The sequence below is a fragment of the Oryx dammah genome, unplaced genomic scaffold, assembly GCF_014754425.2.
Source record: "Oryx dammah isolate SB20612 unplaced genomic scaffold, SCBI_Odam_1.1 HiC_scaffold_28, whole genome shotgun sequence".
NCBI classification, from domain to species: domain Eukaryota; kingdom Metazoa; phylum Chordata; class Mammalia; order Artiodactyla; family Bovidae; genus Oryx; species Oryx dammah.
Window position 1 is genome coordinate 21,574,431 of NW_024070212.1, and position 13,359 is coordinate 21,587,789.

At 42.2% G+C, this 13,359-nt stretch overlaps 1 protein-coding gene across 32 annotated transcripts in view; it reads right to left on the reverse strand.

Annotated features, from left to right (window-relative positions):
* Positions 1-11,930: 11,930 nt before the first annotated feature.
* The window catches only part of LOC120855988 (phosphodiesterase 4D interacting protein), a 244,430-nt gene continuing 243,001 nt past the window's right edge, over positions 11,931-13,359 (reverse strand). For 28 of the 32 annotated variants that reach the window (XR_005719359.1, XR_005719357.1, XR_005719356.1 and 25 more), the window contains one exon: positions 11,931-12,959. Coding sequence is in view for 23 of the 32 variants with exons in the window: in XM_040230906.1 (XP_040086840.1) it covers positions 12,814-12,959 (146 nt within the window). In the remaining 9 variants the exon portion in view is untranslated. The remainder of the gene's footprint in view (positions 12,960-13,359) is intronic. The other 4 variants (XM_040230914.1, XM_040230913.1, XM_040230897.1 and 1 more) reach the window with 2 other exon arrangements.

Sequence of the window (13,359 nt, forward strand, 5' to 3'; positions counted from 1 at the left end):
GGTTTTCTCCAACCAAGCCAACCCTTTGATGGGTTAATGCGGTTGGCTGCTGCCAGTTTTGATCCTCAGTTATAACTGTTTCTCAAATGTGGCTACATACTGGAGTCATCTTAGAGAATGCGAAAACATAACTGGACCTCCAGAGAATTTGCTTTAATTGGTACAGGGTATAGCTTGGGCAGGGGATATTTAAAACTATCCCAGATGATTCTATTATGCAGGAAAGTTTGATAAGGATTGTCATGGGTCTCTCCCTCCCCAATTTTATAATTTTGTTATTAGGATCACTAGAAATTAGAGAGGGCTGAAAAATAGTAAGCATCTAAGTTATAGTCAGGATAAGAGATGTGACTTCCTATCACTTTCACACCCCTTTCAATCCCAACACCACACAAGGAAGGAGGGAAATTTGTGGTTGTCTCCAATCGGCTTACTTTCTCACTAAGGCCAAAGGAGGTTCCACCTCTATCAGTAATAGTGATCAGTACAGAGCACATGCCCTAAACCATGCCGATGCCAGACAGACACTTACACAAGGAAATTTTAGATCCATAGTGACCTGAGAATCTGCCATGCACCACTGTCCACTTGAAAGCTTGTTTCAAAGCAAAGGAGGAGTATTGATGAGTGATGGTTCCTTTGAGAGGACTGTGCTTCACCAGGTAAAAGAAGGGCTATAGCCTTCCTCACCAAGGCTGGGCCATCCAAACTCTGGCAGATGGAACAGACTGGATGTGACTCCAGTTCAACCCATATCAGCAGACCCTTTCATGCACCATCCTCTCCTTCCTCCATATTTCCTTTTGGGCAAAGACAATGTGACAGTGTGGAAAGATGAAGGAAATGGAGGCAAGGAAAAGAAGGGCTATCTAGTGAACAGTCTTGCCTTTTGGCATGGAACAGATTTGTTATCCATCAATTGTTGGTTCCAAGTCTGCTATGGTAGCAAGTTCTAGGTCAGAGAGGATAGCACCTTCCTGTCATCTCAAAAGAGAAAAGATTGTTGCAAGGGGCTTGCAGCACTATTCAGCAGGTTACCATTCTAGATAGAGAAGGTATAATGGAAACGTGGAATCAGTAGTCAAAGACCTGTGTCCACCCATTTTCGCCCCCTTGCTAGTGACCTTGAACAAGTAACCTCACTTCCTGAGTTTTAGTTCTCTGCCCTGGTAAGAGCACGTTCACGCTGGTAGATAAGCTTAGATCACTGTACCAATAGCAGAAGTTAGCCTCTGAGACCTCACTGCCTGCTGGGAGGACAACATGCAGACTCGCCTAAATAATAGACGCAGGCTCGCTGGTTCTGGAACCCACACTGGTGTCAGAGGAGGCTGTGTAGCCATTTCCAATATACTAAAGTGGTCCAAAGGATATCTGGGGCTCCAGGTGTACACATTCTCAGCTGTGGTCTTAGGTCATGGGACATCCTTTGTATGGTGTTCCTACCATCACTCTCTGGCTCACCGTAGATCAGTGCATGTTTGAAGGCATATCACAGTTTTGTAAACATTTTTGCCAACATGACAATAGTAGTTTGTATGCTCTGTCTTGGCTATCATAAGATTTGTTGTTCAAGAATATGGAGTTACTTTCCTGGGTTGGGAAGATCCCCTGGAGAAGGAAATGGCAATCCACTCCAGTATTCTTGCCTGGAAAATCCCACAGACAGAGAAGCCTGGTGGGCTACAGTCCACGGGGTCGCAAGAGTCGGACACGACTTAGCAACTAAACCACCACCACCAAGGAAAGAGTAGGGAAACTAGCTAGGGTCCTGCCAAATCAAGAGCCATTCTGAACTCTGATAGTATCCTAAATACTGGCTGACATTTCTTGAGCTCAACCCAGAGACCCTACACTTTCCAGATTTGTTGGATTTTCTGGGTGTAGTCACAGGTACTTTAGCAGACAAAAGTGTTTACGCTGACTAGAGAACTAGACAAAGAAGCATACTACATGTATCTGCTACCTTCCTTATCACCTCTTACTGTAATGGTCTCAGTGAAAATGGGAAGGGGCAGGTGAAACACCTAGTATTCAAATCAGGTTACGGGACAAAATTGACAGTGTCAGGTCAATTTAAATTATCGTGTCTTCATGGATTAAATATTCAGTGGTCTTTATGGCCAAATATGTTGCTAAAGTTTCTTCCAAAGTAATATGTTCGTATGCATTTGCTCTGGAGAAGGAAATGACAACCGAGTCCAGTATTCTTGCCTGGAGAATTCTGTGGACAGAGGAGCCTGGTGGGCTACAGTTCATGGGGTCACAAAGAGCCAGAAATGACTGAAGCGACTGAGCACACACGCATGCATTGCTCCTTTGCAACTCCAAAGGCCCAAAGCCATATTTCTCTGTTACTTGGTGGTCCTCGTCATCATCTTCAGTCAACAGATCATTCCAGACCAAATTCTGGAATCTGAGTCAAGAAATCATCATTCTTTCAATGATGATTTTTCTATTCCTGGTAACATTTTTTTTCCTGGTAACATCTTTAAAGAACACATACTATCTTAAGTCCTATTGAAAATGGTTCCCATTGTACAAGTAACCATAAAATAAATCATAACACTTAACTAGCTTTTCCCTAGTAACCAAATACTGGCCAGGGCTTCGGAGGTTTTTAATAAGCTTGGTAATAATTGCTTAATATGTAGTACATAGTATTAGGATTATTTTTAATAGCACTTTAGATAAATCAGTGCAATGTGACTTTAGGCAACACATTTAATATTCTTTACATTTCAATTCTCAGTTTAGAAAGAATTTGGATAACCATTTTTTTCTGCCACAGATACACTTTTGAGCTTCCTCACCAAGAAATATTATTCCTTTGCTGGGAGAAATATCAATAACCTCAGATATGCAGATGACACCAACCTTATGGCAGAAAGTGAAGAAGAACTAAAGAGCCTCTTGATAAAAGTGAAAGAAGAGAGTTAAAAAGTTGGCTTAAAGGTCAACGTTCAGAAAACTAAGATCATGGCATCTGGTCCCATCACTTCATGGCAAATAGATGGGGAAACAGTGACTTTCTGTTTTTTGGGCTCCCAAATCACTGCAGCTGGTGACTGCAGCCATGAAATTAAAAGACACTTACTCCTTGGAAGGAAAGTTATGGCCAACCTAGACAGTATATTAAAAAGCAGAGACATTACTTGGCCAACAAAGGTCCGTCTAGTCAAGGCTATGGTTTTTCCAGTGGTCATGTGAGAGTTGGACCATAAAGAAAGCTGAGCACTGAAGAACTGATACTTTGCCGAAGAATTGATACTTTTGAACCGTGGTGTTGGAGAAGACTCTTAAGAGTCCCTTGGGCTGTAAGGAGATCCCACCAGTCCATCATAAAGGAATCAGTCCTGAATATTCATTGGAAGGACTGATGTTGAAGCTGAAACTCCAACACTTTGGTCACCCGATGTGAAGAGGTGACTCATTTGAAAATACTCTAATGCTGGGAAAGATTGAAGGTGGGAGGAGAAGTGGACGACAGAGGATGAGATGGTTGGATGGCATCACCAACTCGATGGACATGAGTTTGAGTAAATTCTGGGAGTTGGTGATGGACAGGGAGGCCTGGCGTGCTGCAGTCCATGGGGTCACAAACGGTCAGACATGACTGAGCTACTGAGCTGAACTGAACTGAACTGTAATGAGAGGTGGGGCCCCACACTGAGGAGCAGCCTGCTCACTCCTTCCTTCACTTCACTAGTCACAAGCACTTGGTGGAGCACTTAGATATTGTGGCCATTGTCACCCTTGCGAAACCACCAGCCTAGCCAATCCCAGCAGAGTCATAGTGACACACATGTATCAGGAGAACTTCCCATATTTTGGACTCACAAACCATGAGTCCAAGATGGTTAGAAGATGACTCGTGGGTTTTTTTTTTGCCCACATCTCTCTTCCTGACTCAAGCTGCTGTGCCTCTAAACATTCTTGTGCCTGCGTGGTATATATCCTTCTCACCTCTGATCCTGGCTTGTATTTCCCCGTGTACATCTGAGAAACACAGCCACAGGTTCCTGGTATGGGCCAACCCAGGTAGATCCAGCAACTGTTGCATAGAAACTGCCCTTGCATCCTCTCCATTGAATATACTGATTTTCCCAAGTTAGATAAAAGTAACATCAGGTTTACTACTTGTATTTAAGGAGCTATATATGAAATATTAGTTGATTCCCTGGTGACTCAGACAGTAAAGTGGCTACCCGCAATGCGGGAGACCCTGGTTCGATTCTTGGGTCGGGAAGATCCCCTGAAGAAAGCAATGGCAACCCACTCCAGTACTCTTGCCTAGAAAATTCCACGGATGGAGGAGCCTGGTGGGCTACAGCCCATGGGGTCGCAAAGTGTCAGACACTCTGACAAGTAGGAAAGAGATCCTGTGGAATTGTAATAAAATTCATTAGTTACACATACAGAGGCTAATTCTCATAGAAACTTAAAAACTACAGAGGATGAAATAGGGAAATTGGCATGCCCAAACTGACTTCAGGTTACATAAAACCCAGTATGTTGCCATGGGGGGAATTTTGTCAGCATTATAATGGGATATATCAGGAATAATAAAGTTGGGAAAAGTATACCTTTGCTAAATTGACTAGTCATAAGCTTAAGCTGAAGAAAAGTGAAAGTGTTAGTCACTCAGTCATATCCAACTCTTCGAGACCCCATGGACTGTAACCCGCCAGGCTCCTCTGTCCATGGAATTCTTCAGGCAAGAATACTGGAGTGGGTTGCCTTTCCCTTTTCCAGGGGATCTTCCCAACCCAGGGATCAAACCTGAGTCTCCTGCATTGCAGGCAGATTCTTTACCATCTGAGCCACCAGAGAAGCGACTTTAAGCCCAATATTATTCTCAAATTGTCTTCACACTTCAAAGAGTGTGAAAGATTGGTAAAGTCTAAAAGAAGAATATGTAAAATTTTACATTTTTCTTTGAGGAAAAGCACCAAGGACAGTTCAAATAGAAACAGATTGATATATGACCTCAATAGAGTCCTGCATAAATGAATGTTATTGGGAAATATTGCCACCTTGATGTTTTTCCCTGTATACACAACAGTGAACAAGGAGAAATTCTCAGATTTGAGAAACAAGTGTTTGCAGGATCAGAGCAAGGAAGCCTGAAATTGCAAGGGGCTGTTGGGAAAGATGGTCTCCTTCATCAGAGACCTTCAGAGAGGAGCTAACTAGGCTTTACTCTGACTTGTTGAGCCCTGTTCTCTGTGGCTAGCACTCTAATGTGATGTAGGTGTCTGATAAAGCTTCCTGGCTTACAAGGTGTGTCCAGGGATTGCATTTAAACCAGAAGATAAGAATGACAGCCTTCTTGTCTCCAGCGTAATTCAAAACACCTTTGTTTTCCTTAGAGTCACTCACTGTTGCTTGTTTCTCTTCTCACACACTTCCAGGTCCTTCATTTCCTCCTCCTGACTGTTATCTCTTCTTGTCCTCCCACCCACAGATGGGTCCAGGCCCAGGTGACCAAGAAAGCAATTATCTGAATCATTCCCTAGGGCTGACTCTTCCTTTAGGAGCTGCCTTTGTGCTGCCATTGGATAGGACCTCTTTGTCACCTGACCTCTTTATATATTTTTTTAATTTTAGCAGCTTTTTAAAAAAACAATATTGTGTTTCAGGTATACAGCAAAGTTATTCAGTAATATATATATATTTTTTTTCAGATTCTTTTCCATTATAGATTATTACAACATATTGAATATGGTTCCCTGTGCTATACAGGAAATCCTTGTTGTTTATCTATTTTATATATAGTAGTGTGTACCTGTTAATCCCAAGCTCCTAATTTATACCTCTCTCCTTATTTCTCCATTGGTAAGCATAAATTTGTTTCTATGGAAGTCTGTTTCTATTTTGTCAATAAATTCATTGTATTATTTTTTAGATTGCACATATAAATGATATCATAGAATTGTCTTTCTCTGCTTCACTCAGTATGATAATCTCTAGGTTCATATGTGTTGCTGCAAATGGCAATGTCATTCTTTTTCACGGCCAACTAATATTCCATTGTATACGCACATAGCTCACATCTTCCTATCTGTCCATCTGTCCACGGACACTTAGGTTGTTTTCATGTCTTGTCTGTTGTAAAAGTGCTTCTATGAACATTCAGGTAAACATTGTGGTACAGCTATCTTTATAAAATAGGGTTTTCATCATTTATTTTTTTAATTTTATTTTTAAAATTTATTTTTAATTCGACGATAATTGCTTTACAATGTTGTGTTAGTTTCTGTCACACAGCAACGTAAATCAGCTATAACTGTACACGTATACTCTCCCTCTTGAAGCTCCCTCCCACCCCACTCATCCTATCTGTCTGGGTTGTCTCAGATTACCAAGATGGGCTCCCTGCATTGTATAGCAGCTTCCCACTAGCTGTTTTCCATATAGTAGTGTATATCTGTCAATACTACTTTCTCAATTTGTCCCACCCTCTCTTTCTCCCACTGCGTCCACAAGTCCTTTCTTTACATCTGCATCTCTATTCCTGCCCTGAAAATAGGTTCCTCAGTACCATTTTTCTAGATTTCATATATACGCATTAACAAGCACTGACCCGTGTTTTCAAGTATGTTGACTCATAATTTATATCTACTTGCTTTAAATTGGAAGTCATACTACTGCAAACACATTCTAAAAGATCTACATTTTTATAATCCCCTTCCTCACATTTTGTGACTTCATCTATTTTACATCTTCATGCTTAATCTTCTTACTGCTATTTGTATTTATAATTTGCTTTGACATTTTTTTTCATTGTTTTTAAAAATCTCTGCTGGCTTATTTCAGTGATCTTCAGTCCTTTTATGTACACCTTTCCAACTGCGATGTTCCTTTTCTATAGATTCTTGTTTCTTTTCTCTTTAGAGAAGACTCTTTAATATTTCTTTTGGGGGTAGGTTTAATCTCACTGAGTTCTTTTAGTTTTTACTTGGCTGAGAAACTCTTTCTCTCTCCATCTATACTAAATGATCATTTTTCTGGGTATAGGATCCATGGTTGAAGGTTTTTCCCTTCCTGGACTTCAAATATATTATGCCACTGCTTCTGGCCTGCAAAGTGTCTTCAGAGAAATCAGCTGATAACTTTATAGAAATTATATTTTAATTGATTCTTTGTTTTTCTCTTGCTGCATTTAGAATCCTCTTGTTCCCTTTAATTTTTGCCATTTGAAGTATGATATATCTTGATATAAATCTCTTTGTGTTCATCTTGTTTGGGACCCTCAGTGCTTCCTGTATCTGGATTTCTATTTCCTTCTTAGATTTGAAAAGTTTTAAGCCGTAATTTCTTCACATATATTTTCAATCCCCCTTTCTCTTTCTTTTCCTTCTAGAATCCCTATTACGTGAAGGCTGGCATGATTTCTGTTGTCTCATGAGTCTTGTAAGTTGTGCTTTTTTTTTTTTACTTTATTTATTTATTTAACTTTATTTTGCTTTACAATACTGTATTGGTTTTGCCATACATTGAAATTTGTCTTTCTGTCTCCTCTTTGGATTTGATTTCCATTATGCTATCTTCAAGATCACTTATTCATTCTTCTGTGTCATTTAGTCTGCTAGTCATTGCCTCTAGATTATATTTCTGGCAGTTGAATTATTGATTTTTTATTGGTTCATAGTTATGGTTTCTAGGTCTTTGTTTCAGTGACCTACATTTCTGTTGATACTTTTTCTTAATTCAGTCAGCATTTTATTACCTCCTCTTTTATTGAAGTATAGTTGATTTACAATATTGTGTAAATTACTGCTGAATAAAAAGTCACTTATTTATACATACATATATATATATTCTTTTTCCATTATGGTTTATCATAGGATACTGAGTATAGTTCTCTGGACTATATAGTAGGACTTTGTTGTTTATCCCTTATGCATATAAAAGCTTACATCTCCTAATCCCAGCCTTCTATTCCATACCTCCCTCAGCCCTCTCCCCCTTGGCAACACTAGTCTGTTCTCTATGTCCGTGAATCTGTTCCATGGATAGGTTCATTTGTGTTATATTTTAGATTCCACATATAAGTGATATCATATGGTATTTGTCTTTCTCTTTCTGACTTAATCCACTTAGTATGGTCATCTCTAGTCACGTATGTTGCTGCAAATGGCTTGATTTTGTTCTTTTTTATGGCTGAATAGTATTCCTGTGTGTGTGTGTGTGTGTGTGTGTGTGTGTGTGTGTGTGACATTTTCTTTATCCATTCGTCCATCAATGGACATTTAGGTTCTTTCCATGTCTTGGCTATTGTGACTAGTGCTGCTATGAACATAGGGGTTCATTTATCTTTTTGAATTATAGTTTTGTCCAGATATATACCCAGGAGTGGATTGCTGGATCATATGGTAATTCTATGTTTAGTTTTCTGAGGAACTTCCACTCTATTTTCCACAGTGGCTGCACCAACTTATATTTCTGCCAAGAGTGCAGAAGAGTTCCCTTTTCTCCACATCCTCTCCAACCGTTTTTACTGGTAGACATTTTAGTGATGGCCATTCTGAGTGGTGTGAGGTGGTACCTTATTTTCGTTTTGATTTGCATTTCTCTAATAAGTAACCATGTTGAGCATTTTTTCATGTGCCTGTTGGCCATCTGTATTTCTTTGGAGAAATGTCTATTTAGGTCTTCTGCCCATTTGGGGGTTGGGTTGTTTTTCTTTGTTTCTTGTTGAGTTGTATGAGGTGATTGTGTATTTTGAAAATTAAGGCCTTACTGAATGCATTATTTGAAAATATTTTCTCCCATTCTAAAGGTTGTCTTTTCATTTTCTATATGGTTTACTTTGCTATGCAAAAGTCTGTAAGTTTGATTGGGTTCCATTTGTTGATTTTTGTTTTTATTTCTATTGGGAGACTGACCTAAGAAAATGTTGGCACAGTTATGTCAGAGAATGTTCTGCCTCTTGTAGTTTTATGGTGTCATGTCTTATTTTTAAGTACATTTGGAGTTTATTTTTGTGTATGGTGAGAGGATGTGTTCTAACTTCATTGGTTTACATGCTGCTCTCCAACTTTCCCAACACCACTTGGTGAAGAAACTTTTACCCACTGTATGTATGTTCTTGCCTCCTTTGTCAAAGGTAAATTGACCATAAATGTGTGGGTTTATTTCTGGGCTCTCTATTTTGTTCTATTAATCCACATGTCTATTTTTGTCCTAATACCACATAAATTTGATTACTATCATTTTGTAGTATTGTCAGAAGTCTTGGAGGGTTATGTTTCCAGCTTTGTTATTTTTCCTCATGATTGCTTTTGCAATTCTAAATCTTTTATGGTTTCTTATGAATTTTAGGATTATTTGTTCTAGTTGTGTGAAATGTGTCATGGATGATTTTAAAGGGATTGCATTAAATCCATAGATTGTTTTGAGTAGTATGGCCATTTTAACAATATTAATTCTTCCAATTCAAGAGCTGGGATATCCTTCTATTTCTTTGAATCATCTTTAATGTCCTTTATTAATGTTGTATAGTTCTCAGCATAGAAATCTTTGACTTCCCTGGTGAGGTTTATTCCTAAGCAGTTTATTTTTGGGATTACCATTTTTAAAGGTATAGTTTATTTACATTCCCTTTCTGATATTTTATTATTGGAATAAAGAAATGCAACCAATTTCTGTATGTTAATCTTGTATCCTGCTAACTTACTGAATTTGTGTATCAGTTCTAGTAGTTTTTGTGTGGAGTCCATAGGGTTTTCTATATACAGCATCATATCTGCATATAATGACAATGTTAAATCTTCCCCTTCATTTGAATACCTTTTATTTTTTCATGTGTGATTGCTATGGCTAAGACTTCCAATACTATGTTGAATAGAAGTGATGAGAATGAGCATCCTTGTCTTGTTCCAGATTTTAGTGAAAAGGCTTTCATTGTTTCACCATTGTGTTGTATATTGGCTGCGATTCTGTCATAAGTAACTTTTATTAGGAGAAGGCAATGGCACCCCACTCCAGTACTCCTGCCTGGGAAATCCCATGGGCGGAGGAGCCTGGTAGGCTGCAGTCCGTGGGGTCGCGAAGAGTCAGACACGACTGAGCGACTTCACTTTCACTTTTCACTTTCATGCATTGGAGAGGGAAATGGCAGCCCACTCCAGTGTTCTTGCCTGGAGAATCCCAGGGACAGGGGGGCCTGGTGGGCTGCCGTCTATGGGGTCACACAGAGTCGGACACGACTGAAGTGACAGCAGCAGCAGCAGCAACTTTTATTATCTTGAGTTATTACCTCCTCTGTGCACTCCTGGTCTAGTAGACTGGTGAGATCTGTTTCATTATTTGTTCTTTCAGGGAATTTCTTTTGTTCTTTTAATTGGGAGTAGATCTTCCATTTCATGTTACTGAACTTTGTCTGTATGATTTTAGGAGAAACGGTTATCTATTGTGGTCTTGAATGGCTGATTTTATGTGGGAGTGTCCCTGTGTAGCATCCATGAGTCTCATATTTTTGGTGTGAGGGCTGGTTTCAGATGGATGTCAGTCAAGTCTTTCCTCAGTTTGTGCTGGTCATTATCCCTTTGATAGTGGGGTGTGATTGGTGGTGTAGTATCGAAAGCCTATGCTGGGTGTGAGGTGGGGCTTCCTCTCTGCTCTGTATCATGGCTGTCTCAGGGGCAGTCTGTGTTCCCCAGTTGTTGGAGTAGAAGCCTTGAGGGTTGGGTTTAATCAGACTGTTGCCCTTAAGTGCATGCCCTGCCCCAAAGGAAGTGAGTGGTGAAGCGTGTGAGGGCCATGTATTCACACAGGATATACCTCTACAGCTCCACTCAGGGTCAGCCCAAGGTTATGTCCCTATTGTTTGTCTCAGATCTAGTATAAGGCTGTGGTGTGGAGTGGGCTGGGGCTGGAGGTTGGGGACTTGTGGCTGCAAGGACTGAAGTATCTGCAAGGATTGAGGTGGCTGCACTGCCGCCTAAGATCTGGGTTGCCTCTGTGGCAGACCTCACCCAGGACCTGTCTGCCCAGATCCAGTGCTAAGCTGGAAGACAAACCACTACATACTCCCCAGTGTGGTGTGTCGTGATGGCCACACCCCAGGGCCTCCGGGCTGTCTCTGCCTGGTTAGGCCACGTCCTCGCTCAGGGCATGTCTGGTCGAGATTCACCCCTTGGCCCTTGCACGCTCCTGTTGTGCCGCCCTGTGCACACACTAATGTTTGCTGCATCTACACCTGTTGCTTTGAGCCCTCACTGACTATGGCCTCTGAGGCTATTCCGGGATTACACCCCAGCTGTCCTGGCCTGTCTCTGCAAAGCTAGATTGAGTCTCTTCCAAGATCTTGTGCCAGACTGTGGTGTGGAGTGAGTGGAACCAGGGCATTGGCCCCTTTGGATTGGGAAATACAGCAAGGAGGCTGCTCACAGTGCATGACTCTCCACCCTGATTGTCAGCAACCCAGCATGTGCTCCTGATGAGTAGAGTCTAGACTTCTCCAAACCTTCTGTCTCAGATTTCCCAGGAGGCAAGGGGTCCGGGCCACTCCTTATAGGACCCCAGGACTGGGACACCCAAATTGTGACTTGACCTGCTAACTCCAGGGCCGGGGTCTACCCTTGTGGACCTTCTCTTTGCGGATCCCTCATTGGGCCCAGGGCCTGGACTGACTCTTTTCTTTCCCATCCTATCGAGTTATGTGTAGATCCTTCTTGCAGCTTTGGTTTTCAGGAGTTATGCTAGTTTCCAGTTAGTCTCCATTCAGAAGTGTCCCACATGTGAATGTATTTTTGGTGTGTTTGTGGGGGAGGGGATCTCCATACCAGCTACTACAGCATCTTGATTCTGCTTCAGATGCTGAGCTTTTTAGCGACAGTTTGTCTTTCCTGTTCTTACACACTTACCCTGCAGGCTGGTATAGAAATTGGAAACTAAGCAGGCAAGGAAAACTATTTTTTTTGTACATAGTTTGCTTTAATAGCCACCAAAAAGACTGTGTCATTTCCTCTCACTGACCCTGTCCACCAGTTATGTTAGCCTTCCACACAGCACTATAGCAACATATATAAATATATATCATACATTTATACACACATACACACTTTCTAAAGCACTTTTGTGAAGACACAGACTAGGCTTCAGCACAAGCACAACTGGGGGCCTCTTGCATGTCACTTAAAAATGATCACCGGTTTGCTTTACACAAGACTTTCAGTGGGCTTGCTGTGGCCGTTAGTCCCTAGTTCCCAGAGAGAAGTTGGGATGACAAAAGGGGACAGTATATGTAAAGTCAGTACACTTTTGGAGACAACAATAGAATATAAGTAGGAAGTCTAGGCTAAGCATGAGATGGCATATGGGAGTCACCACTCCCACCACATGGATTCAAAGTACTCAGGTGCTGCAGTGTAGACTGACGCCCGGCCTGATGGTGACCCAGCTGCATGAGCCCTGGGTCAGGCAGTTGGGCCCCTGCCCACACTGTCCTGCAGGGCACCGCTGCTCAGTCCTGTGCTTTCAGATCTGCCGAGGAGCTCCAGTGTGGGGACCACATGCTGCAGTGTGGGGAAGCAGGTCCCGTTTCCCCTGAGCTGACCCTCTGAGGACAGGTGATGAGGCAAGAAGTGTCTGTTGCTGGCTCCCATGCCCCCAGCGTGTTCAGAAGCAGTGTCACAAGGCCCTCTAGTAACTAGGCATGTTTTCCTTAGAGCGGAGCCACAGACACCCTGCCTTGTTATTCCTCAAGTGCAGGAAAGGCCCTCTGCCTTTCACCCTGCCCACGAGGCCATATCTCTGACTCCTTCCAGACCCTCCAGCAGGTGTGGAGGAGGGCCCAGATCCTCCTCAGCAGACAGGGAGCTGTGAAGAAGGGGCGCAGGCCCATCCTTCCTGCTGTTTTAAGGACCTCTGGTGGCTTCGCTTCTTGCATGTCTCCTGGAAGGCAAGGGTCACAGGACTGGAGTGCCTGGCAGGGCCCTTAGGGATTTCACCTGGAGACCAAAGTGACACAGAGTCCATTATCAGGTCCTGCTGGTGGCTAACTGAGGCTGCAGGGGGCTGAGTGGTGACAGAAGCCAGGATCGTGGTGAGAGCCTGTCAAGAGGATGAGCTGAAGGGAGGCGGTGAGGTCTGGAGGAGCAGCTGGTGCCACCAGGTTAGAGTGAAACCTTCCCACACCACCTGGTCAGATCTCTGCTCACAGCCACTGCACACCAGGTGGCCAGACCCTACCACTCCTTCTTCAGGGACCAGCTCACTCTACAGTTTGCTTGGGAGAAAGAGGATGACTTTTGTCATTTCCCAGGAAAAGATATGCTTAGCTTGAAACAGGTACATATAGAAGTGGCCTGTTGTAAGGAAGGAGAGGACATTTTGAGAGGCAGGCCCCTT